The sequence below is a fragment of the Oryzias latipes genome, chromosome 3 (genome assembly GCF_053564925.1).
Source record: "Oryzias latipes strain Hd-rR chromosome 3, Olatipes_Hd-rR_3.1".
Lineage (NCBI taxonomy): Eukaryota > Metazoa > Chordata > Actinopteri > Beloniformes > Adrianichthyidae > Oryzias > Oryzias latipes.
Genome location: NC_136239.1, coordinates 42,039,549 through 42,065,248, shown reverse-complemented (window position 1 = coordinate 42,065,248; position 25,700 = coordinate 42,039,549). Strand labels below are relative to the sequence as shown.

Below are 25,700 nucleotides of genomic sequence, written 5' to 3'. Positions count from 1 at the left end.
AGAACAGGAAGTGATGCAGAAGGCTTTTATTGGAGGCTTTGTACGCTGGGATGTTCTGGCTGTGGTCCTCACGGAGGACATGGTTCTGCTGGATCAGCGGCTCTGCTGGGACCGGATGTTCTTCAGTCTGGAAGGAGAAGACAGATCTGTTTGTTGGGAGAACCCGACAGAACCTCTGTGGTTCTGGGTCAGACGTGCCCGGATCGTGGTGAGTCTTCAGTTTGAGGTTCTGAGTCGTTTTTAGGAAAATCTAACAAAAGTTTGGTTGTGAAGAGACGGCTGCTCCTCCAGATGACCTCTGACCTTTTCAGCAGCAGGTCCGGGGACACGTCTGGGTCGCTGTCGTCGGAGCTGCTCTCGGACTCCTTCCTGCTCTTCTTCTGCTTCCCTTTCTTCTTCTTCTGCTTCTTTTTCTGCGCAGAACCAAGGTCCGTTTCAAACCGGTTCCTGTCCTGCTGCTTTTCTTTCCATCTCACCTTCTTTTCCTTTTTGTGTTTGCTCTTCTTCGGCTTCTTCTCTTTGCTCCTCTTCCTCACGCGTTTGTCCTCCTGGCTGGGGGGGCAGACACCTGCGGTTCCTCCTGTGTCTGAACAGCAAACAACAAGGAGTTACCCCCTCCGTCTTCACTCTGTGCTCGTTCCCAATCCCAACGCCTGATGTTGCCATGGAAACCAAACAAACATTCACTTCCTGCTTATCGCAGCACTTTAACGCGCAAACGCTCGCTCCAAGGGAACGCTGCGAGAACGCGCCTTCGTGGAGCGCCGCACTTACAGACGACGGCTGAAGGAGGCGGCAGCTTCGGCCCGAACACCTCCTCCTCCTCGTCCTCCTTGGTCTGGGAGGGAACTAAGGATCAGAGCAGAGATGAGTGAGTTCAGAGGAAGAGGACCTGGAGACACTGATGAAGAGTAGGAGCACCTGGAGGTTGGCAGGCTGGTGTGGCTGCTGAGGAGGAGACGCCGGTGCTGATGGAGAACAGGTTCAGAGGTTCAGATTCCACTTTCACCTCTTCTTCCTGTCGCTCCTCCGCCTCCTCTTCATCGTTGCTCTCAGCCTCCGATGAAGAGGATTTCTCCTCAGAGGAACTAGCAAAGATAGCTTTGAACAGATCCATGGGAGGTCTGCTCTCCTCTTCATCGCCCTTCTCTGATCCTTCTTGATCCGTTGGTTCCTGCGAGGGGAGAAGGAGAAGGTCAGCGCCGTTCCTCCTCCTCCAGCCGCTCAGCTGCTGCGTTTCCAAACCTCAGATCTGCTGCTCGTGGCGGCGGCCGTGTCACTCGGTTCTGGTTCTGGTCCGGTCTCCGCGTGGTTCTTACCAGTGCTGAGCAGATCACTCAGATCGTCCTTCTTCTCCGCCGCCTCCTTCGATTGGGAAACGTCCCACCTGGACTTCTTCTCCGTATCCGGAGGCTTTGGAGGCGCTGAGGAACCGAGGAGCCATCGTCAGACAAACACAGAACCAACTGCAGAACCATCGTCAGACAAACACAGAACCAACCGCAGAACCATCGTCAGACAAACACAGAACCAACTGCAGAACCATCGTCAGACAAACACAGAACCAACTGCAGAACCATCGTCAGACAAACACAGAACCAACTGCAGAACCATCGTCAGACAAACACAGAACCAACCGCAGAACCATCGTCAGACAAACACAGAACCAACTGCAGAACCATCGTCAGACAAACACAGAACCAACCGCAGAACCATCGTCAGACAAACACAGAACCAACCGCAGAACCATCGTCAGACACAAAAACAGTTTTTATCCAGAGGAAAAATCCCAAAACAGTTTGATGAAGGAAACTGAGAAGATGAGCAGGAAGCGATCAGGAGAAGAACGTTTGGACGTTAACCTGAAAAGGTTCTGATCGGCCGTTTCCACAGAAACCGGGTTCTGCTGCTCGGGTCGTTACCTTTCGGCTCTCGGCTCTCCGTCACCGCCAGGAAGTTGAAGACGGAGAACTTGTCTCTCTTCACCTTCGGCAGGCCGACCAGACCGGACCTACAGAACCAAGCGCAGTAGCAGTGAGCCGACCCGCTTGCTTCTGGACTGGGAGGGGGCGGGCCTGAGGTCTTACCCGGTGTAGGGGTCGGGGACGTTGAACCGTTTGCACAGCAGTTTGTCGGGATGCCACTCGAACGTCTCTCTGGTCATTTTTCCAAACATCTTCATCTTGACGGCGGCCTGCTTGTCGTCCACGTCGCCCTGGAACCCAAACGGCACCGAGACGACGTCATCCGACGGCCCCTGCTGGACAAAGGCCCCACCCACAGACCTGACCCACCTCCTGGTCGCGGGCGACCTCCACGGTGTCCTCGTCCTCCTGGTTTTTGCCGCGGGTGAAGCGCGACGACAGCGAGGTGGAGGCGGGCCGGTACAGGATGGAGGCTCGCACAAACTCGTCCCGCTCCCTGCTGCGCTCCCACTCCGTCATGCAGGGGTCCAGACTCTGCTCCACAGCGTCTGCAGACACAGTCAGCCTGAACCACCAGAACACGCGTCGCCATGGTAACCACTGAAGCCCCTCCCACCTCTGTCCCCCTGTCGGAGCCGGCTCAGGTACAGGTCGTAGCGCGCCTGCTTGCTGGGGTTCTTATCGAAGGGCCTGAAGGTCTGGGAGGAGGGCTGCGTCCCCCTCCATGCCGCCTGCGCCTCCTGCTGCACGGAGGACGGCGTCCAAAGAGGAGTTAAAGCAGATGGAACTGGGCTTGTGGTGGGTGGAGTCTGTGTGGGGGGGGCGGGGCTGGAGGCGGGCTGGGTGGAGCTGCGCAGGCGGAGCAGACGCTCTTTGTCCTCGGGTTTCAGCAGATCCATGACCGACCTGGGACCTGGACCAGAAACGGGGGTCAACACGCCTTCATCAGATCTCCAGAGATGCCCCCCCCACCACACACACACACCTTGAAGGGTGTCCTCCCCCAGCAGTGCCCCCCTCTGACCGGAGACCAGCTGGTGGCGCCCCCCCTGCTGCGGCTCTTCCTTCACCATGTGACCCTTGGAGGTCTTCAGGGCCTCCGCCAGCGCCGGGCTGACCCCAGAGAGCCTCAGGACGTCCACTTTAGGGCGGAAGTGATGAACCGGACGATAACCTCGCGGCAGCGTGGGGGGCGGGAACACCTGCACAAAGAGGGGATGGGGAGGGGTGAGGGAGGCCCACCAAAACCAGTGCCGGGGGTCCAGCTGCTCACCTGCTTCTCCTCCAGGGGGTTTTGGGCCAGAGTGAAGCCTTCCAGGATCTTCCCGAGGTAGGAGGCGTCTCTGCTCCTGTCTGCAGACACAAAGTCCGTTCACACATGTTCGTCTGAGGTCTCTGGATGCAGAACCCCCTCCAGACTGACGAGATGAAGTCAAACCCCAAACGATTTGTGCCTCCGAGTCTCCGAGGTGAGATGTGGACCAAAGGTCTCAAACCTTTGCAAACTGTCAGTCTGTGGGACAAGCTAAAGTACTAGACCGTCCCGCACAGGTCTGGATCACCCGGACCGTCTCGCACGGGTCTGGATCACCCGGACCGTCTCTCGCATGGGTCTGGATCACCCGCATCGTCCCAGACGGGTCTAAATCACCCGGGCACGGGTCTGGATAACCCGGACCGTCCCGCATGGGTCTGGATCACCCGGACCGTCTTGCACGGGTCTGGATCACCCGGATCATCTTGCACGGGTCTGGATCACCCGAATCGTCTCGCACGGGTCTGGATCACCCGAATCGTCTCGCATGGGTCTGGATCACCCGGATCGTCCCAGACGGGTCTAAATCACCCGGGCACAGGTCTGGATCACCCGGACCGTCCCGCACAGGTCTGGATCACCCGGACCGTCTCGCACGGGTCTGGATCACCCGGACCGTCTCTCGCATGGGTCTGGATCACCCGCATCGTCCCAGACGGGTCTAAATCACCCGGGCATGGGTCTGGATCACCCGGACCGTCTTGCACGGGTCTGGATCACCCGGATCATCTTGCACGGGTCTGGATCACCCGAATCGTCTCGCACGGGTCTGGATCACCCGAATCGTCTCGCATGGGTCTGGATCACCCGGATCGTCCCAGACGGGTCTAAATCACCCGGGCACGGGTCTGGATAACCCGGACCGTCCCGCATGGGTCTGGATCACCCAGACCGTCCCGCATGGGTCTGGATCACCCAGACCGTCCCGCACGGGTCTGGATCACCCAGACCGTCCCGCACGGGTCTGGATCACCCGGGCACGGGTCTGGATCACCCGGACCGGCCCGCACGGGTCTGGATCACCCGGACCGGCCCGCACGGGTCTGGATCACCCGGACCGTCCCGCACGGGTCTGGATCACCCGGGCACGGGTCTGGATCACCCGGACCGGCCCGCACGGGTCTGGATCACCCGGACCGGCCCGCACGGGTCTGGATCACCCGGACCGTCCCGCACGGGTCTGGATCACCCGGGCACGGGTCTGGATCACCCGGACCGGCCCGCACGGGTCTGGATCACCCGGACCGGCCCGCACGGGTCTGGATCACCCGGACCGGCCCGCACGGGTCTGGATCACCCGGACCGTCCCGCACGGGTCTAGATCACCCGGACCGTCCCGCACGGGTCTGGATCACCTGGACCGTCTCGCACGGGTCTAGATCACCCGGACCGTCCCAGACGGGTCTGGATTACATTACAGCACCTTGAGCTGTCTTTGCTGTCATGAAAGGTGCTATTTAAATAAAATTAATTTGAATTTGAATTGGATCACCCGGACCGTCTCGCACGGGTTTGGATCACCTGGACCGTCCTACACGGGTCTGGATCACCCGGACCGTCCTTCACGGGTCTAGATCATCCAAATGCTTCATCTGGATCAGCCCAGCAGGAAAACTGCAGATCTCTGCAGCCGGAAGGTCTAAAGTCTGGAATTACCAAATGTGTGCCAGGAGGATCATGACCCCCAGCAGACCCTGTGAATGTGGACTCAAAAGGTCCACCAGGTCCTGCAGACCGAGGAGGACACGTTCCTTAGTCTGGTCAAACACTTTATTTTAACACAGTGATCTATTTATTTGTCTTAAAAAGGAGAACTCTTCAACCCCACTGTCAGACACGGCGGTGGGACAATCATGATGTGTTTTTTTTTAGCCATTTGCTCCTGAACCTCTGCGTGTCAGACGGATCTTTGGTTTGACCCAAGCATGGGTTTGAGCCCATGACCTTCCAGTCTTGGGGTGGACGCCCCTCCACCAGACCAGTGCTGATCCAGCAGAGATCCAGTAAACAGCACCATCAGGTCTGCAGAGGAACTGGACCTCAGGCTGCAGTTTCAGCACAAAAACCACCTAAAGAGGTGAACGTAGTGTAGCGTCCAACCGGGGTTCAGACCAGAATCCATGAAGGCTCTGTGGAGGAGCTGAGGACGCATCTTACAGTCCACCAGGGAACAAACCCCCTTTTCTGTGGATCCTTCAGAAGCTATGAAGAACTTTGGACGCCTCACTCAGTCTGGAGAAGCTGAGACCTGCTCCCCACCAGACGCCTCCTCTTCATCGTTCTTCATCGTCTCGTGAATTCCCGGCAGACGCCAGAGAACCCTTGGGTTCTCCGGGGCCGGATGGTTCTGACCCGGCAGACACGCGAACATTTGCTTCGTTCCTCACCTTTCTTGTCGCTGTACTGCTGAGGCGCCGTCCAGCCGTACAGGCCGTCTCCAGGCTCCTCCCCCCCCAGAACCGTGTCGTATCTGGACATGGAGTCTCTGTGGTAAATGTCCTCGTCGTCGTCCTCTAGAGCGCCCACGCCGAAGGCCTGCAGGTCAAAGGTCATCAAACGGTCAGGGACCAACAGCTGTGCGTCGTCCAGCTCTGCGGTCCGCCGCGGCCCACCTGTCCGGCGACGCCTCGTCTTCGTGAGCCGCGCTGGGAGTCTCCAAACAAACGACCCCCCTGGGGATCAAACAGTTCGATGTGTTGGGCCGCCCCGCTGCCCTGCAGCGCCAGCCCCGGGTCCAGACCCCGGTACCCCAGACCCTGGAGCCCAGACTTCGGAGTGAAGTCCATTGGCGTCACGTCCTTCGGAGCGTACGTCACGTTTTCTGGAGCAAACTCCTCCTCCTCCTCTTCATCCTGAGCAGAGAGAGAGGGTGAGGAACGGCGGCCTCATGCACGCCGCCCAGACCGCTGCACTCACCTCCTCCGAACCAGCAGGGGGCAGCGCACAGCCATAGACTCTGGCTCCATCGTCTGTCGGGACAAAACGGATCGATCACATTCACCCCAAATCCAACGTCCACGGTGTATCGGAATCAAACCAACGGCCTCAGACTCGTTTATAACTCCCCAAAGAGGGCGTGGCCTATTGTTAAACAGGAGGAGAACCAAAGAGGAGGAGCAGAGTCTTTGCTCTCTATAAGCGTCTGCTTTCACACCGAGGTGAACCGTGTTTTCGTGGTCGTCGGTTTTCGGCGCCATGGTTCTGAAGCCGTACAAAGAGAGAGAGTTTGGGTCCGGGGAAGCGAGCCCACATACCTGCTTGCTGTTTACGCGCTTTCCGCTTCACACGCGGCCCGACGCCCTGGCCTTCCCGCCAGCCCATCCTCCTCAGGAGCTCCACCCCGATGGACGACCTGACGGACAGAAGCAAACTTCAACGTCAGTGAAGTCCGACGCTAAACGTGAAGTTTGGGTTCAAACGTTTTCCGTTCTTTAGCAGAATTCGGGTCAGAACTGAACCTTCATCCGGTTCTAGCTGATCTTGATGAAACCCGAACAGTGAAGCTCAGAACTGATCATGAAAAAAGTGATTCTTGATGGAAAATGCTCACAGGATGCAGAATCACATCTGCTCTACAAAATAAAAGCCTTTCAGGAAGCAGAACATCACCTGAACATAACTGGACTTTGTTGACAGGAATGTTTTCGGCAGACTTTGGCGTTTCGGCGCCGGTCAGCAGAACTCTCCCGGTAATGGCGAGCGATGGGCGGGGCAGCGGTTACCTGGCAGGTGTGATGAGCTCCTCCAGCAGCAGATCCCCGGGGATCAGGGAGGCCTGAGCGCCGACCGCTCTCGCCTTGTCCGCCGCCTCGTCTCTGCGTCCCGACGAGAACTCGCGGCTGGTCGTGATCTGTCGCGGTGCGATGCCGTGCTCGCCGAAATCCTAAAACAGTGACCCCGTCAGCAGCTCCTCCCACTTCATCGAAGAATAATCCCCAGCTTCTCCTGGACTGCACAGGCCCCGCCCCCTCCAGAGCTGGTCGCCCTGGTGACACTTTGGCCTGATGCCCCCCTACCCCGTACCTCCTCATCCATGAAGTCCTCCGGCCTGGCATGAGGCTTCTCTGCTTTCTGTTGCCGTGACGACACAAACGTAGACGGCGCCCAGCCTGAATGGATGCATGAGGAAGATGAGGAGACTCGCCATAAAGCTGGCGCTGGGGGTCAGGTGTGGACACCCACCTTCTTTGGACCCGACGGTGTTGAAGTATCCGGCGGAGAAGCCGCCGGTGAAGGCGCCGTGGAACCTCTGGTACCGCCCCTTCTCATCTTTGACGGTCTGCTCGTGCAGCGGGACGGGCTTCTTCAGCGGCTCGTCTGCAAACATCAAAACCAGGTCAACAACAAACCGGACCGGAACTGGAGCCGGCGGGGTAAACGTGGACAGAACCCAGCGCGTTCTGTTCAGGAAAAACACCGGCTTAAGGCGGAGCTTGATGTTGAAAAGGAGGCGTGTCCCTCTGAGAGAACGGGTTAGGAGCGCGCGAAAACTAGCGTCAACAAAAGGCTTTTACTTTGAAAGTCAACAATGGAGATCCTCGGAAACAAGCAACAAAATAAATGTAAACAGCTGCGAAATGAAAGCTTGAAAAAGACTAACGAGGAAGAAAGAAAACTCAGAGGGCAAGTGGTGGAGTGTCTGCTCTGAAACTGGGAGGTTGGAAACCAAACATGGAGGACATGAAGGAGCAGATCAGGTGGATTCCTGCTTTGAACACGGAGGAGGAGGAGCAGCAGGAGGTGATAAAACACCTCCTTACTTCACCACTTTCTCCTCAGTTACCACCTGACACCCCAGGACTCAAACCGGAAGTCCCGCCTGATGTTTGATCCCTTAGATGAGCATGCCCCCCCCCCCCCCCCCCGCGTGAACGCGCCCCAGCGCGTCCCCGTCCACATGACACCGTCAGACAGTGTCTCGGTTCCGGTCAACCTCGAACCGGCCCGTACCTTCCTCCAGAGGCTCCAGAGGAGTCCCGTAAGTCACGAAGTCCTCCTCGCCGCCGCCGTCAGACGCCATGTTTTTACTCTCCTACGGGATCCGCGGAGGGACACACCGCGCCGCAGTGATATCAGAACGGAGGATTCACGACACCTGGCGGCAATACGCAGTAATTAGATCATAGTAAAAACCGCGTCTGCTTTTCAGAATAGGAACCCAAAACCTTAAAAAATGTATTTTTTACCTTCAGGCTGAATTTTTCACAGTTTTACACCCAGAATTTGCAGCTGTGAGAGCAAACGGAGCACAGATCCAACAGTAGGAGTCACTTTAGTTTATCCTTCATGTCACTTTCTGTGACATGAAGTTTTCATTCATGAACCAGTGGGAGAAAAACATGACAAATGCAGGTTTCTATTCACCTGAAAGGAATAAAAGTGTCTGAATGAATGTCGTGCAGCCCTCTGAGGGGCCGGCCTTCAGGGGGAACCCCCTCTGCCCCGGCAGGAGCTGCGTAGCGACCCTGTGACCCCGAACACCAGCTGGTTTAGAACATGGATGGATGTGGAGCAGAGAATAGAGCTGATGGACTGAACTCCACTGAGGATCTCAACCAGAACCCCAAACCCCAAAACTAAACCAACCCAGACAAGAAAGGAGACTGACCAGAGGACAAGAGCATCATGGGAGTTCTACTGACTGAGTACAGACTGGATGCTGCCAGCCAGCTTCATCATAAAGAGCAGCTCCGCCATCGGCTCAGGAGGACTCAGGGAGTATAGGAGACACAAGCTGAACAAAATAATCCCATGGATCTATGATGACGCTGAGGAACCTTTGACCCTGGATGCCCCCCCATCACACTGTCGTTTCTGCATCAGAGTTCACGGAAAACAAATAAAAGACACCAATAAAACACTGAAAGCAGAAAGTGAAGGAGAGACGCTGTGGATTCAAACCCACGGAGAATAAAATCAAGAGAAAATCCTGTTGAACCTTCAGTCCTCTGGTTCCTGCAGACGGAACGTCTCTGCTGTTCATGACTGAGTCTCGGTCTGGACGCTCTGGAGTCTCCTTCAGGAGGAAGATGGAGGAGAGGAGTCCTTCATCATGACTTTACGACACTGCCCTCACTCCTCTGCGCGACCTCCTGGCCGCAGGACCTCCTGGCCGCAGATCCAGCAGTGTTCTCCATGTCCTGGTTGTTGTTCTTCCGTCATGAGAGCTGGGATGTAAACAGACAATTTGGTGTTCTTGGTTAAAGAACCCTTTGACGTTCTAACGGCACAAAAGCTGCAAATGAAAAAAACGTTTCAGTGAAGAATCTCGTTTTGTGTTTTCAACTAAATCAAAAAAGATTTAATTAACAACACTTCAGAATGCACTTTGTGATCAAACCACCAGGTTCTGCTTAACTGGGTTTTCTGTTTTTATTCTTTTTTAATTTATTTAAAAGGCTTTTTTTTTCTACAAATTTTTCTATTTGAAACTGTTTTTCAGTTTTTGCAAGTTGACAATCTGGTTTTTTATTCACGTTAAGCTTATCCAGATTTAACCCGACACCAGAGAGTCCTTGGCTTTTCCTTTCAGGTTAAGCCCACCAACACCAAGCGACCCGTTTGGACTGTTTCTGGACTTGTTCTCAAACACGCATCAAGGAGTTTACTGTCAGAAATATACCAGGGAATTGAACCAAGGACCTTCTTTCCTCCTTTCTTTTCCCTACATCTGGTTTTAAACAAACGCATTTCTCTGAAAGTCGGCTTGGGTTTAGAATCCAAACGGAAACTGTCCATGAATGCGGTTCCGGTCTGGAGTTCACCAAACTCTCCAGGATTGTTCCCAGAAATTCCTGAAAACATTTCTGCTAAAAGACGGTTCAAGAAACGGAGTTCATAGCAGGATGGGGTGACTGACCTTTGACCCCCACGGTGCAGTTCTGTTAGTGACCAGCAGGTGTCAGCGTTGTCCCACAGCAAACAGCTGCAGTCAGTGGGAGGAGCTTAATGCCCTCATAGCATTGAGAGTGGCCCTCAGCAAAAGCTGCAGATGTTCCACAGCAGACGCCTCCGTTCCTGAGTCCAAACCTGCAGAACAGCCCAGATGTTTGAGGAGGAGGAGCTTCACGTCCCGAAGTTCAGCATGAAACACGTTAAGAAAGTTTGATGACTCCACCTTTTCTCTTGGTTCCAGTCCTGACTGACGGTCAGCCGGGTGAAGGTCCATCGGGGTTTGATTCCGGAAACACCCGTCCTCCAATCAATGGCGTTTTGGCGATTGATAACGCGCCAAAACGTCACAAACAACCTTTGTTTACGATGTGAGGAGACATCAGGACCGTGACCTTTTCCTGACCTTAAAGCAGAAGATCACGTCTTTGTAATCTCACCATCAGTCCCATCAGATCTAGATTCACGGAATGACAGGAAGTCATCTCCAATAAAATGACGGCTTCTGACAGGAAGCTCCTCCTCCCTGCTGCTTATGTGGCTTAAAGTACTGATGTTGTGAGTAGAATCCAGTGCAGAACCAGAACCCCCACAGGTTCTGGTCAGTCAGCTGAGAAGTGGAAAGAGCCTCAGGTTGGTGAAGACGGCCCCCCTTTGAAACTTTGACCTGTTGTTGTTTCACACTGGAGTTTTTATGCAGCTTTAACGAGTTTCACAAACTACAATCTTGATTGAATTTTCATCCTCTGAGGACTTTTGCTGTGAATTTCTCTCTTTGTTGTCTAGATTCTGAGGAGGATCCATTGAGACGTCGTCATCCATTTTCCTTCATTTTCTATCAAAGTGGAAACTACAAAACAGACGCTGACTTCGTCTGAATATTACAACAAATGTGTTGCATGACACCAACTTATGTTTAGTTACAGCATAGACACCCCCATGACATTGGATGAAGCCTCCCATTGGTTCTCCTCCTCTCTCTGGTTCTCCTCCTCTCTTTGGTTCTCCTCCTCTGTCTGGTTCTCCCCCCCGTCTGGTTCTCCCCCTCGTCTGGTTCTCCTCCTCCCTCTGGTTGTCCTCCTCTGTCTGGTTCTCCTCCTCTGTCTGGTTCTCCTCCTCTCTCTGGTTCTCTCTGGTTCTCCTCCTCTCTCTGGTTCTCCCCCTCTCTCTGGTTCTCCTCCTCTCTTTGGTTCTCTTCCTCTCTCTGGTTCTCCTCCTCTCTCTGGTTCTCCTCCTCTGTCTGGTTCTCCCCCCGTCTGGTTCTCCTCCTCTCTCTGGTTCTCCTCCTCTGTCTGGTTCTCCTCCTCTGTCTGGTTCTCCTCCTCTCTCTGGTTCTCTCTGGTTCTCCTCCTCTCTCTGGTTCTCCCCCTCTCTCTGGTTCTCCTCCTCTCTTTGGTTCTCTTCCTCTCTCTGGTTCTCCTCCTCTCTCTGGTTCTCCTCCTCTGTCTGGTTCTCCCCCCGTCTGGTTCTCCTCCTCTCTCTGGTTCTCCTCCTCTGTCTGGTTCTCCTCCTCTCTCTGGTTCTCTCTGGTTCTCCTCCTCTCTCTGGTTCTCCCCCTCTCTCTGGTTCTCCTCCTCTCTTTGGTTCTCTTCCTCTCTCTGGTTCTCCTCCTCTCTCTGGTTCTCCTCCTCTGTCTGGTTCTCCCCCCGTCTGGTTCTCCTCCTCTGTCTGGTTCTCCTCCTCTCTCTGGTTCTCTCTGGTTCTCCTCCTCTCTCTGGTTCTCCCCCTCTCTCTGGTTCTCCTCCTCTCTCTGGTTCTCCTCCTCTGTCTGGTTCTCCCCCCGTCTGGTTCTCCTCCTCTCTCTGGTTCTCCTCCTCTCTCCTGTTGTCCTCCTCCCTCTGGTTGTCCTCCTCCCTCTGGTTCTCCTCCTCTGTCTGGTTCTCCTCCTCTCTCTGGTTCTCCTCCTCTGTCTGGTTCTCCTCCTCTCTCTGGTTCTCTCTGGTTCTCCTCCTCTCTCTGGTTCTCCTCCTCTCTTTGGTTCTCCTCCTCTCTTTGGTTCTCCTCCTCTCTTTGGTTCTCCTCCTCTCTCTGGTTCTCCTCCTCTCTCTGGTTCTCCTCCTCTCTTTAGTTCTCCTCCTCTGTATGGTTCTCCCCCCCGTCTGGTTCTCCCCCTCGTCTGGTTCTCCTCCTCTCTCTGGTTCTCCTCCTCTCTCCTGTTGTCCTCCTCCCTCTGGTTGTCCTCCTCCCTCTGGTTCTCCTCCTCTGTCTGGTTCTCCTCCTCTGTCTGGTTCTCCTCCTCTCTCTGGTTCTCCTCCTCTCTTTGGTTCTCTTCCTCTCTCTGGTTCTCCTCCTCTCTCTGGTTCTCCTCCTCTGTCTGGTTCTCCCCCCGTCTGGTTCTCCTCCTCTCTCTGGTTCTCCTCCTCTCTCTGGTTCTCCTCCTCTCTTTAGTTCTCCTCCTCTGTATGGTTCTCCCCCCCGTCTGGTTCTCCCCTTCGTCTGGTTCTCCTCCTCTCTCTGGTTCTCCTCCTCTCTCCTGTTGTCCTCCTCCCTCTGGTTGTCCTCCTCCCTCTGGTTCTCCTCCTCTGTCTGGTTCTCCTCCTCTGTCTGGTTCTCCTCCTCTCTCTGGTTCTCCTCCTCTCTTTGGTTCTCTTCCTCTCTCTGGTTCTCCTCCTCTCTCTGGTTCTCCTCCTCTGTCTGGTTCTCCCCCCGTCTGGTTCTCCTCCTCCCTCTGGTTGTCCTCCTCCCTCTGGTTCTCCTCCTCTGTCTGGTTCTCCTCCTCTGTCTGGTTCTCCTCCTCTCTCTGGTTCTCTCTGGTTCTCTCTGGTTCTCCTCCTCTCTCTGGTTCTCCTCCTCTGTCTGGTTCTCCTCCTCTCTGTGGTTCTCTCTGGTTCTCCTCCTCTCTCTGGTTCTCCTCCTCTCTTTGGTTCTCTTCCTCTCTCTGGTTGTCCTCCTCTCTCTGGTCCTCCTCCTCTGTCTGGTTCTCCCTCCCTCTGGTTCTCCTCCTCTGTCTGGTTCTCCTCCTCTGTCTGGTTCTCCTCCTCTGTCTGTTTCTCCTCCTCTGTCTGGTTCTCCTCCTCTCTCTGGTTCTCCTCCTCTCTTTGGTTCTCCTCCTCTCTCTGGTTCTCCTCCTCTCTCTGGTTGTCCTCCTCCCTCTGGTTCTCCTCCTCCCTCTGGTTCTCCTTCTCCCTCTGGTTCTCCTCCTCTCTCTGGTTCTCCTCCTCCTTCTGGTTCTCCTCCTCTCTCTGGTTCTCCTCCTCCCTCTGGTTCTCCTCCTCCGTCTGGTTCTCCTCCTCCGTCTGGTTCTCCTCCTCTCTCTGGTTCTCCTCCTCTGTCTGGTTCTCCCCCCCGTCTGGTTCTCCTCCTCTCTTTGGTTCTCCTCCTCTCTCTGGTTCTCCTCCTCCCATTGGTTCTCCTCCTCTGTCTGGTTCTCCTCCTCTGTCTGGTTCTCGTCCTCTCTTTGGTTATCCTCCTCTCTCTGGTTCTCCTCCTCTGTCTGGTTCTCCCCCCCGTCTGGTTCTCCTCCTCTCTTTGGTTCTCCTCCTCTCTCTGGTTCTCCTCCTCCCATTGGTTCTCCTCCTCTGTCTGGTTCTCCTCCTCTGTCTGGTTCTCCTCCTCTCTTTGGTTCTCCTCCTCTCTCTGGTTCTCCTCCTCTGTCTGGTTCTCCCCCCGTCTGGTTCTCCTCCTCTCTTTGGTTCTCTTCCTCTCTCTGGTTCTCCTCCTCTCTTTGGTTCTCCTCCTCTCTTTGGTTCTCCTCCTCTGTCTGGTTCTCCCCCCCGTCTGGTTCTCCTCCTCTCTCTGGTTCTCCTCCTCTCTTTGGTTCTCCTCCTCTCTTTGGTTTTCCTCCTCTCTCTTGTTTCTCTCTCTGGTTCTCCTACTCTCTCTGGTTCTCCTCCTCTCTTTGGTTCTCTTCCTCTCTCTGGTTCTCCTCCTCTCTCTGGTTCTCCTCCTCTCTCTGGTTCTCCTCCTCTCTCTGGTTTCTCTCTCTGGTTCTCCTCCTCTCTCTGGTTCTCCTCCTCTCTCTGGTTCTCCTCCTCTCTCTGGTTCTCCTCCTCTCTCTGGTTTCTCTCTCTGGTTCTCCTCCTCTCTTTGGTTCTCCTCCTCTCTTTGGTTCTCCTCCTCTCTTTGGTTTTCCTCCCCCGTCTGGTTCTCCCCCTCGTCTGGTTCTCCTCCTCTCTCTGGTTCTCCTCCTCTCTCTGGTTGTCCTCCTCCCTCTGGTTGTCCTCCTCCCTCTGGTTCTCCTCCTCTGTCTGGTTCTCATCCTCTGTCTGGTTCTCCTCCTCTCTCTGGTTCTCTCTGGTTCTCCTCCTCTCTCTGGTTCTCCTCCTCTCTCTGGTTCTCCTCCTCTGTCTGGTTCTCCCCCCGTCTGGTTCTCCTCCTCTCTCTGGTTCTCCTCCTCTCTCTGGTTCTCCTCCTCTCTTTGGTTCTCTTCCTCTCTCTGGTTCTCCTCCTCTCTTTGGTTCTCCTCCTCTCTTTGGTTCTCCTCCTCTCTTTGGTTCTCCTCCTCTCTTTGGTTTTCCTCCTCTCTTTGGTTCTCCTCCTCTCTTTGGTTCTCCTCCTCTCTTTGGTTTTCCTCCTCTCTTTGGTTCTCCTCCTCTCTCTGGTTCTCCTCTCTTTGGTTCTCCTCCTCCCTTTGGTTCTCCTCCTCTGTATGGTTCTCCCCCCCGTCTGGTTCTCCCCCTCGTCTGGTTCTCCTCCTCTCTCTGGTTGTCCCCCCGTCTGGTTCTCCTCCTCTCTCTGGTTCTCCTCCTCTCTCCTGTTGTCCTCCTCCCTCTGGTTTTCCTCCTCTGTCTGGTTCTCCTCCTCTGTCTGGTTCTCCTCCTCTCTCTGGTTCTCTCTGGTTCTCCTCCTCTCTTTGGTTCTCTTCCTCTCTCTGGTTCTCCTCCTCTCTCTGGTTCTCCTCCTCTGTCTGGTTCTCCCCCCGTCTGGTTCTCCTCCTCTCTCTGGTTCTCCTCCTCTCTCCTGTTGTCCTCCTCCCTCTGGTTCTCCTCCTCTGTCTGGTTCTCCTCCTCTGTCTGGTTCTCCTCCTCTCTCTGGTTCTCTCTGGTTCTCTCTGGTTCTCCTCCTCTCTCTGGTTCTCCTCCTCTCTCCTGTTGTCCTCCTCCCTCTGGTTTTCCTCCTCCCTCTGGTTCTCCTCCTCTGTCTGGTTCTCTCTGGTTCTCTCTGGTTCTCTCCCCGTCTGGTTCTCCTCCTCTCTCTGGTTCTCCTCCTCCCTCTGGTTCTCCTCCTCTGTCTGGTTCTCCTCCTCTGTCTGGTTCTCCTCCTCTGTCTGGTTTTCGTCCTCTGTCTGGTTCTCCTCCTCCCTCTGGTTGTCCTCCGCCCTCTGGTTCTCCTCCTCTGTCTGGTTCTCCTCCTCTGTCTGGTTCTCCTCCTCTCTCCTGTTGTCCTCCTCCCTCTGGTTGTCCTCCGCCCTCTGGTTCTCCTCCTCTGTCTGGTTCTCCTCCTCTGTCTGGTTCTCCTCCTCTCTTTGGTTCTCCTCCTCTCTTTGGTTCTCCTCCTCTGTCTGGTTCTCCCCCCGTCTGGTTCTCCTCATCTCTCTGGTTCTCCTCCTCTCTCCTGTTGTCCTCCTCCCTTTGGTTGTCCTCCTCCCTCTGGTTCTCCTCCTCTGTCTGGTTCTCCTCCTCTCTCTGGTTCTCTTCCTCTCTCTGGTTCTCCTCCTCTCTTTGGTTCTCTTCCTCTCTCTGGTTTCTCTCTCTGGTTCTCCTCCTCTCTCTGGTTCTCCTCCTCTCTTTGGTTTTCCTCCTCTCTTTGGTTCTCCTCCTCTCTTTGGTTTTCCTCTTCTCTTTGGTTCTCCTCCTCTCTTTGGTTTTCCTCCTCTCTTTGGTTCTCCTCCTCTCTTTGGTTTTCCTCCTCTCTTTGGTTCTCCTCCTCTCTTTGGTTTTCCTCTTCTCTTTGGTGCTCCTCCTCTCTCTGGTTGTCTTCCTCTCTCTGGTTCTCCTCCTCTCTCTGGTTCTCCTCCTCTCTTTGGTTCTCCTCCTCTGTCTGGTTCTCCCCCTCGTCTGGTTCTCCTCCTCTCTCTGGTTCTCCTCCTCTCTCTGGTTGTCCTCCTCCCTCTGGTTGTCCTCCTCCCTTTGGTTGTCCTCCTCCCTCTGGTTGTCCTCCTCTGTCTGGTTCTCCTCCTCTCTTTGGTTCTCCTCCTCTGTCTGGTTCTCCCCCCCCGTCTGGTTCTCCCCCCCGTCTGGTTCTCCTCCTCTCTCTGGTTCTCCTCCTCTCTCTGGTTGTCCTCCTCCCTCTGGTTCTCCTCCTCTCTTTGGTTCTCCTCCTCTCTTTGGTTCTCCTCCTCTCACTGGTCCCCCCCCCGTGTGGTTCTCCTCCTCCCTCTGGATCTCCTCCTCCCTCTGGTTCTCCTCCTCTCTTTGGTTCTCCTCCTCTCTTTGGTTCTCCTCCTCTCTCTGGTTCTCCTCCTCTTTTTGGTTCTCCTCCTCCCTCTGGTTCTCCTCTTCCCTCTGGATCTCCTCCTCCCTCTGGTTCTCCTCCTCCCTCTGGTTTTCCTCCTCCCTCTGGTTCTCCTCCTCTCTTTGGTTCTCCTCCTCCTCTCTATGGTTCTCCTCCTCCTCTCTCTGGTTCTCCTCCTCCCTCTGGTTCTCCTCCTCTGTCTGGTTCTCCTCCTCTCTCTGGTTCTCCTCCTCCCTCTTGTTCTCCTCCTCCCTCTGGTTGTCTTCCTCCCTCTGGTTCTCCTCCTCTCTTTGGTTCTCCTCCTCTCTTTGGTTCTCCTCCTCTCTCTGGTTCTCCTCCTTCTCCCCTTGGTTCTCCTCCTCTCTCTGGTTCTCCTCCTCTCTTTGGTTCTCCTCCTCTCTTTGGTTCTCCTCCTCTCCCTGGTTCTCCTCCTCTCTCTGGTTCTCCTCCTCTCTCTGGTTCTCCTCCTCTCTTTGGTTGTCCTCCTCATCTCTCTGGTTTTCTCTCTGGTTCCCCTCCTCTCTCTGGTTCTCCTCCTCTCTTTGGTTCTCCTCCTCTCTTTGGTTCTCCTCCTCTGTCTGGTTCTCCTCCTCTCTTTGGTTCTCCTCCTCTCTCTGGTTCTCCTCCTCTGTCTGGTTCTCCTCCTCTCTCTGGTTTTCTCTCTGGTTCCCCTCCTCTCTCTGGTTCTCCTCCTCTCTTTGGTTCTCCTCCTCTCTTTGGTTCTCCTCCTCTCTTTGGTTCTCCTCCTCTCTTTGGTTCTCCTCCTCTGTCTGGTTCTCCTCCTCTCTTTGGTTCTCCTCCTCTCTCTGGTTCTCCTCCTCTCTCTGGTTCTCCTCCTCTGTTTGGTTCTCCTCCTCTCTCTGGTTTTCTCTCTGGTTCCCCTCCTCTCTCTGGTTCTCCTCCTCTGTCTGGTTCTCCTCCTCTCTCTGGTTCTCCTCCTCTCTTTGGTTCTCTTCCTATCTTTGGTTCTCCTCCTCTCTCTGGTTTCTCTCTCTGGTCCTCCTCCTCTCTCTGGTTCTCCTCCTCTCTCTGGTTCTCCTCCTCTCTTTGGTTCTCCTCCTCCCTCTGGTTCTCCTCCTCTCTCTGGTTCTCCTCCTCTCTTTGGTTCTCTTCCTCTCTTTAGTTCTCCTCCTCTCTCTGGTTCTCCTCCTCCCTCTGGTTTCCTTCTCTCTTTGGTTCTCCTCCTCTCTTTGGTTCTCCTCCTCTGTCTGGTTCTCCTCCTCCCTCTGGTTCTCCTCCTCTCTTTAGTTCTTCTCCTCTCTCTGATTCTCCTCCTCTCTCTGGTTCTCCTCCTCTCTTTGGTTCTCCTCCTCTCTCTGGTTCTCCTCCTCTCTCTGGTTCTCCTCCTCTCTCTGGTTCTACTCCTTTCTTTGGTTCTCCTTTTCTCTCTGGTTCTCCTCCTCTCTCTGGTTCTCCTCCTCTCTCTGGTTCTCCTCCTCTCTTTGGTTCTCCTCCTCTCTCTGGTTCTCCTCCTCTCTCTGGTTCTCCTCCTCTCTCTGGTTCTCCTCCTCTCTTTGGTTCTCCTCCTCTCTCTGGTTCTCCTCCTCTCTCTGGTTCTCCTCCTCTCTTTGGTTCTCCTCCTCTCTTTGGTTCTCCTCCTCTCTCTGGTTCTCCTCCTCTGTCTGGTTCTCCTCCTCTCTTTGGTTCTCCTCCCCTCTTTGGTTCTCCTCCTCTTTCTGGTTCTCTTCCTTTCTCTGGTTCTCCTCCTCTCACTGGTTCCCCCCCCCCCCCGTGTGGTTCTCCTCCTCTCTCTGGTTCTCTTTATCTCTGGTTCTCCTCCTCTGTCTGGTTCTCCTCCTCTCTCTGGTTCTTTCTGGTTCTCCTCCTCTGTCTGGTTCTCCTCCTCTCCCTGGTTCTCCTCCTCTCTTTGGTTCTCCTCCTCTCTTTGGTTCTCCTCCTCTCTCTGGTTCTCCTCCTCTGTCTGGTTCTCCTCCTCTCTTTGGTTCTCCTCCTCTCTCTGGTTCTCCTCCTCTCACTGGTTCCCCCCCCCCCGTGTGGTTCTCCTCCTCTCTCTGGTTCTCTTTATCTCTGGTTCTCCTCCTCTCTCTGGTTCTCCTCCTCTGTCTGGTTCTCCTCCTCTCTTTGGTTCTCCTCCTCCCTCTGGTTCTCCTCCTCTCTCTGGTTCTCCTCCTCCGTCTGGTTCTCCTCCTCCGTCTGGCTCTCCTCCTCTCTCTGGTTCTCCTCCTCCCTCTGGTTCTCCTCCTCTCTCTGGTTCTCCTCCTCTCTTTGGTTCTCTTCCTCTCTTTAGTTCTCCTCCTCCCTCTGGTTTCCTTCTCTCTTTGGTTCTCCTCCTCTCTTTGGTTCTCCTCCTCTGTCTGGTTCTCCTCCTCCCTCTGGTTCTCCTCCTCTCTTTAGTTCTTCTCCTCTCTTTGATTCTCCTCCTCTCTCTGGTTCTCCTCCTCTCTTTGGTTGTCCTCCTCTCTTTGGTTCTCCTCCTCTCTCTGGTTCTCCTCCTCTCTCTGGTTCTCCTCCTCTCTCTGGTTCTACTCCTTTCTTTGGTTCTCCTTTTCTCTCTGGTTCTCCTCCTCTCTCTGGTTCTCCTCCTCTCTTTGGTTCTCCTCCTCTCTCTGGTTCTCCTCCTCTCTCTGGTTCTCCTCCTCTCTCTGGTTCTCCTCCTCTCTTTGGTTCTCCTCCTCTCTCTGGTTCTCCTCCTCTCTCTGGTTCTCCTCCTCTCTTTGGTTCTCCTCCTCTCTTTGGTTCTCCTCCTCTCTCTGGTTCTCCTCCTCTGTCTGGTTCTCCTCCTCTCTTTGGTTCTCCTCCCCTCTTTGGTTCTCCTCCTCTTTCTGGTTCTCCTCCTCTCTCTGGTTCTCCCCCCTGTCTGGTTCTCCTCCTCTCTTTGGTTCTCCTCCTCTCTCTGGTTCTCCTCCTCCCTCTGGTTCTCCTCCTCTCTCTGGTTCTCCTCCTCTCTCTGGTTCTCCTCCTCTCTCTGGTTCTCCTCCTCTCTTTGGTTCTCCTCCTCTCTCTGGTTCTCCTCCTCTCTCTGGTTCTCCTCCTCTCTCTGGTTCTCCTCCTCTCTTTGGTTCTCCTCCTCTCTCTGGTTCTCCTCCTCTCTCTGGTTCTCCTCCTCTCTTTGGTTCTCCTCCTCTCTTTGGTTCTCCTCCTCTCTCTGGTTCTCCTCCTCTGTCTGGTTCTCCTCCTCTCTTTGGTTCTCCTCCCCTCTTTGGTTCTCCTCCTCTTTCTGGTTCTCCTCCTCTCTCTGGTTCTCCCCCCTGTCTGGTTCTCCTCCCCTCTTTGGTTCTCCTCCTCTCTCTGGTTCTCCTCCTCCCTCTGGTTCTCCTCCTCTCTCTGGTTCTCCTCCTCTCTTTGGTTCTCCTCCTCTCTCTGGTTCTCCTCCTCTCTCTGGTTCTCCTCCTCTCTTTGGTTCTCCTCCTCTCTTTGGTTCTCCTCCTCTCTCTGGTTCTCCTCCTCTGTCTGGTTCTCCTCCTCTCTTTGGTTCTCCTCCCCTCTTTGGTTCTCATCCTCTCTTTGGTTCTCCTCCCCTCTTTGGTTCTCATCCTCTCTCTGGTTCTCCTCCTCTCTCTGGTTCTCCTCCTCTCTCTGGTTCTCCTCCTCTCTTTGGTTCTCCTCCTCTCTCTGGTTCTCCTCCTCTCTTTGGTTCTCCTCCTCTCTTTGGTTCTCCTCCTCTCTCTGGTTCTCCTCCTCTGTCTGGTTCTCCTCCTCTCTTTGGTTCTCCTCCCCTCTTTGGTTCTCCTCCTCTTTCTGGTTCTCCTCCTCTCTCTGGTTCTCCTCCTCTCACTGGTTCCCCCCCCCCCCCGTGTGGTTCTCCTCCTCTCTCTGGTTCTCTTTATCTCTGGTTCTCCTCCTCTGTCTGGTTCTCCTCCTCTCTCTGGTTCTCTCTGGTTCTCCTCCTCTGTCTGGTTCTCCTCCTCTCTCTGGTTCTCCCCCCTGTCTGGTTCTCCTCCTCTCTTTGGTTCTCCTCCCCTCTTTGGTTCTCCTCCTCTCTCTGGTTCTCCTCCTCTCTCTGGTTCTCCTCCTCTCTCTGGTTCTCCTCCTCTCTTTGGTTCTCCTCCTCTCTCTGGTTCTCCTCCTCTCTCTGGTTCTCCTCCTCTCTTTGGTTCTCCTCCTCTCTTTGGTTCTCCTCCTCTCTCTGGTTCTCCTCCTCTGTCTGGTTCTCCTCCTCTCTTTGGTTCTCCTCCCCTCTTTGGTTCTCATCCTCTCTTTGGTTCTCTTCCCCTCTTTGGTTCTCATCCTCTCTTTGGTTCTCCTCCTCTCTTTGGTTCTCCTCCTCTCTCTGGTTCTCCTCCTCTCTCTGGTTCTCCTCCTCTCTCTGGTTCTCCTCCTCTCTCTGGTTCTCCTCCTCTCTCTGGTTCTCCTCCTCTGTCTGGTTCTCCTCCTCTCTTTGGTTCTCCTCCCCTCTTTGGTTCTCCTCCTCTTTCTGGTTCTCCTCCTCTCTCTGGTTCTCCTCCTCTCACTGGTCCCCCCCCCCCCCCGTGTGGTTCTCCTCCTCTCTCTGGTTCTCTTTATCTCTGGTTCTCCTCCTCTGTCTGGTTCTCCTCCTCTCTCTGGTTCTCTCTGGTTCTCCTCCTCTGTCTGGTTCTCCTCCTCTCTTTGGTTCTCCTCCTCTCTCTGGTTCTCCTCCTCTCTTTGGTTCTCCTCCTCTCTCTGGTTCTCCTCCTCTCTTTGGTTTCCTCCCCTCTTTGGTTCTCCTCCTCTTTCTGGTTCTCCTCCTCTCTCTGGTTCTCCTCCTCTCACTGGTTCCCCCCCCCCCCCCCGTGTGGTTCTCCTCCTCTCTCTGGTTCTCTTTATCTCTGGTTCTCCTCCTCTGTCTGGTTCTCCTCCTCTGTCTGGTTCTCCTCCTCTCTTTGGTTCTCCTCCCCTCTTTGGTTCTCCTCCCCTCTTTGGTTCTCATCCTCTCTTTGGTTCTCCTCCCCTCTTTGGTTCTCATCCTCTCTTTGGTTCTCCTCCTCTTTTTTAGCTTTCACACCTGAAGAACCAGGAGGACAAATGTGCGATTGTTCTCTAAAGTCTTGGCGTGACTCCATACAAGCCCCTCCCCTCAGGCTCTGTGATGCCGGTGCGTCTCCTCACATGGCCGCCACACTCATTTCCAATGCAGGTTCCAGAACTTTGTGCGTTTAACGTGACGGCGGTGACGATGTGGGCGTGGCAGCAGTTGACCATGAACCAAAACATTCAGTTTGGGCGGTAAACGTTCCAAACTCTCAGATCGGTGGAATCTGCTGCCTCTGAACCTCCAAACCCGACGGCAGGTTGCTGGTTCGACTCCATGCACACAGGAGAGGCGTTCAAGTGCAGTCGGTTTCTGGTGACTCTGACTTCTGCAGTGGAGAAGTTTGAGGAAAGTTTCTGCAGAAGTCGGAACGTCTGCTGCGTGATGAGCAGCTGAAGACGAAGAGGCCTCGTCTTCCTCGGCGGGGTTTCACCTCCTCGGCTGAGGATGTCGTCAGGACTCCTCAAACATTAAACAGCTCATGACTAAAGCATTAGGAGGCGCTTCTGATCCGCCTGCAGGTCTGCATGAGGCAACACGCCGCAACCACGCCAAGATCCACCGCAGGAGAGCGAGGAAGAGGAGCAGAGAAAACATAAACAACCAAAAATGAAGGAAAGGAGGGAAAAAACAGAGGAGAAAGAGGGAAGGAAGGAGGAAAACATGAAAAGGGAGGAGGAAATGTAAAACCAATAGAAAGAAAGGAGGATTTTCCAAACGCATGAAAAGATGAAGAAAAACCTTTAAAGGAACCAAATATGTACTGAAAGATGGAGAGAAAGGTGGAGGAGGAACCTGAGGAAAAGCCGTGATAGGAGAGCAGGCTGTTCCGCTCTGTTCTCACGCCTCCCTCTGCTGCTGCTTAGAAAAGCAAACTGCCTGACACAGACCAGAACCAGAACCTGGACCCCGCAGATCTGGATCCGGGCTGGATTCTACTGAGGGAGCAGCTTTCATCGGCTCTCCGTCATCAGAACATCCCGCATAAAAACCAGCAAACTGATCTGGGCCCGGGATGAGGAGGAAGAGGAGGAGGAAGAGGAGGCCACCAGAGTGAGATGGATGGAGGGAGGGGGGTTAGAGGAGGAAAGGAGGAGTCTGAGTTCTCAAGAGGTTCTGGTCGGTGAGGATCCAATGTCTGCGCAGTCGGGGTTTTGGTTCAGTCTGACTGCGCCGGCTCACTTTGGTTCCCCTTTGGGGTCACGCTGAAGCCAGCAGGCTCCTTCCTGATTAAAGCTGAGGCCCCGCCCTCTGAGGTCACCTGGGGTCCAGGTGAAGGTCCTCCGTGAGCCGGCCGCGGTCACACGCCGGGCCGGACCTGTGGAAATGTCACCCCAAACAAACGGAGCTCTGTGAGTTCCCATCAGCCCCTGCGGTCACATGCTGGCGGCCCTCACTTCTCCGCAGATTAGGCCGCTGGGGATAATCGTAGCTTTTCTTCTGCACACGCTTCCAGCGGGAAAACGCGGCGCCCAAAGCCGACGAGGAATGAGGCGGTAATCAGCCGGCCCCCCGCCGCCTGGAGCTGAGTCTCACGTCACGGTTCTGAGAGGAACACGTTCCTCTGGAGTCCAGCGGCCCTCATAGCCCGGTCCGGTGTGAGGGCCAGAACCAGAGGCTGCAGCAGGAGCCGCTGAACATCCCAGAATACTCCAGCTGGAGTATTCTGGGATGCATGAAACAATACGGCGGCAGAAAGCAGCCGTTGTCCCTCCCCCTCCAGGTTTAAAGATGTTCCTCTGCTCTGCAGAGATGACTGATGATTCTGGTTCCGTCAGAGGAATCCAGGAGGCGGGTCAGGACATTCTGTCCAAGAAAGAATCTCTAGAAAAAAAGAAGGTCAGAGATGTCCGACTGAAGGCGCTGGAGCCCAAACAAACACTTTTCAGGCCTGGAGGAGATGAAAACGTATTTTTAGACCTTCTGCTGTCCGACCAATCACAGCACCAGGTCTAGATTTGACCGTCACGACTTTCTAAACGAGGAAAACCGCTAAAGTCCCACTCTGGTCACCTTCTGATCTGTTCCCGCTCTTTTCATCATGATGATGATGATGAGGTCACATCCAAAAACCTGCATCGCTTTCTAGAACATAGTTTCTGCAGGAATCATTAGAAAATCACCTTTAAATTGTGGGCGGGACTGAGGAACCCCGCCCCCTTCGCTGTTGCTGAGAGCTCTCTGTTTAGCAGGGAGCTTGTGGCTCCGCCCAGCATTTTTTTACCTCACAAGTAGAGGTTGGATGGTCCGGAGCAGCTCCTCCTCCTCCGGAGGAGGAGGAACGTGATTCATTTGTGCAGAACATGAACAAACCTGGACGATGTTCTTCTGTCACCTCAAAGGTGGACTGAACGGCCAGGTGAGGGTCCCTCCTGACAGGTGAGGGTTCTCCTGACAGGTGAGGGTCCGTCCGGACAGGGGAGGGTCCGTCCGGTCACAAATCATTGAAGAAAAAAGTTACAGAGCACTGTCTAGTGGGTTTAGATCAGTGTTTTTCAACCAATGTGCCGATGGGAGATGGTCAAGTGTGCCGCGGGAAATTGCCCTCATTCACTGATCTAAAAACATTTCCCATCTCCAGGATTTCAGCTCTGTGTTCATCCAAACAGGCCCTGATAAAACACTGAGGAGTTAGGAATATAAAAGATCTTAAAATTACTTTTTCTTTGTGTTTATTTAATTCTATTAAAGACATTTTGATAAGAATGACGGAACAGCGATTTACCTGCAGCTAGAACTGTTTGCGGAAAAGTCCCGCCCCTTTAACTGTCTCCGCCAATCATTCTTGAAGGCTTAATCACATGTCATCAGTCTGACCAATCACTAGTGCTTAAAGTCTTCACTTCCTTGTTCCAATTTAGCTCAAAAAGTCTCTCAGTTCCAACAAAAATACCGGCTAAAGCTCGTCTTTAGCGGTGTAGCTTTCCACAGAGTCCGGTGTCAGACCGTGGAACAAGTGAACAAAACCATGAAGCTCAGAGAACAGAGTCTGTCTGTCCTTTTTCTGCAGTTTTTACACTACATCTCCCATGATGCATTGGCTTAAAGGGCCAGTGTCCCAGCGCACAATGAGTTGTCCTTGTGAAACGTCTTGAAACCACAACAAACAAACAGTTTCTAAATTTTCTAATTGAACTTTTATTTCATCTCTTAGAAAAAAAAGCCACAACTTCCTGCTTTTTTGGCCACAATTATCACAAAAATGCACGGGAGATTGCTGGGGGGGGGGGGGGGGGCAGTAGATCAATACAGACCATGAGTTTCTGCTTTTTTTCTTTTGGATGCTGGTGTGCCGCGGGATTTCTGTCAAGGTTAAAGTGTGCCGTGGCTCAAAAAAGGTTGAAAAACACTGGTTTAGATGACCCCACACCCAATACTAAAGTGCCAAGGAAAGAACAGGGGCTACAGAAGTTCTGACCCGATGTCAGCATCTCAGTATTATAAAAGCAGGAGGATTGTCCAAAGCCCGGCTTCCCTCACATGGGGATGGGTACTGAAACCCAGCACCAATAACAATGAGGATTTTGGTGCTTTTTTCAGACACGTCAGTCACTTTTCTATTCACTTTTGCTGTTCAATTCTAGCCAATTATGTACTTTTCCAGCGATTGTGGGCGGGGTCTTCTAAGAACGGGTGGAGCGGTGAGGGTGCATGGAGCTTCAGTCCGAATGGCTGAAACAAATACGTGTTTACTCCAGTTTGAGAGACGACGGCGATGCGGAGCTGCATGACTGTGAGGAAGAATCAAACTCAAATCTCTCCTCTTCGTCAGGATTTTCCCTTTTGAAGCAGCGGTTCCGTCCAGAACCGTTTGAATCAATCTGACCCACCCCCAGCCCCCACCATGTAACCTTCCATACTCTCACCTCCCTGTAAATCATTATTTCCTGATTTTCCTTTGTGGTTATGAAGCAGAACGTTTGTCTTTATTCGTCTCGACACACAAACAAACACAGAAAGTTCACGGCGTGTTTGATAAACGTCTTTATTTCACTGACATGTTTATTCAAAGCTGTTTTTCTAAATGCTGCTCTTCAAATTCTACTGATGAGTTTTCCGTCACCAGACGTCCTGCCGGAGCAGACGGAGCTTCATGAAGCATTGCACTGTGACCCGATTGGATGAAAGGCTTCAATGCTTCATGAAGCTCCATCACTCCTCCACATCCATGAACCTCCTCTTCAGTCCTCCTTAGGCCCCTTCCTGGTAGCTCCACCCTCTTGTTGTCTGCTGAGATAGCCGGAATTTAAAGGGAGGAGCCTAAAGCAGGTGAGAAACAAAATGG

The 25,700-nt window shown here is 54.0% G+C and overlaps 1 protein-coding gene and 1 long non-coding RNA gene across 2 annotated transcripts; both read right to left on the bottom strand.

Moving 5' to 3' along the window:
- Positions 1–11: 11 nt before the first annotated feature.
- Positions 12–9,405, bottom strand: gpatch1 (G patch domain containing 1). Its single transcript, XM_004086089.5, has 21 exons — positions 9,179–9,405; positions 8,191–8,335; positions 7,423–7,557; positions 7,264–7,349; positions 6,963–7,123; positions 6,495–6,592; positions 6,157–6,209; positions 5,853–6,092; positions 5,628–5,775; positions 3,199–3,278; positions 2,911–3,127; positions 2,542–2,838; positions 2,295–2,473; positions 2,088–2,215; positions 1,923–2,011; positions 1,246–1,424; positions 922–1,174; positions 775–849; positions 477–586; positions 304–413; positions 12–127 (listed from the first exon to the last, which is right to left on the bottom strand). The coding sequence occupies exons 2-21, from the start codon at positions 8,258–8,260 to the stop codon at positions 94–96; spliced, it is 2,742 nt and encodes a 913-aa protein (XP_004086137.1). The 5' UTR covers positions 8,261–8,335; positions 9,179–9,405; the 3' UTR covers positions 12–93.
- Positions 9,406–10,173: 768 nt separating this feature from the next.
- LOC111947187 (uncharacterized) lies at positions 10,174–10,494 on the bottom strand. Its single transcript, XR_002873010.2, has 2 exons — positions 10,358–10,494; positions 10,174–10,269 (listed from the first exon to the last, which is right to left on the bottom strand). It is a non-coding gene; the product is annotated as an uncharacterized LOC111947187 (long non-coding RNA).
- Positions 10,495–25,700: the final 15,206 nt, after the last annotated feature.

Bases quoted from the DNA above. Each gene is read 5' to 3' on its own strand.
- gpatch1 (XM_004086089.5), bottom strand. From the start codon at position 8,260: ATGGCGTCTGACGGCGGCGGCGAGGAGGACTTCGTGACTTACGGGACT. The intron at 2,474-2,541 runs GTGGGAGGGGCT...CTGTGTCTGCAG, and splicing joins GCTCCGACAGGGGGACAGAG to ACGCTGTGGAGCAGAGTCTG. The intron at 128-303 runs GTCAGAGGTCAT...TTCTCCTTCCAG, and splicing joins CCGGACCTGCTGCTGAAAAG to ACTGAAGAACATCCGGTCCC.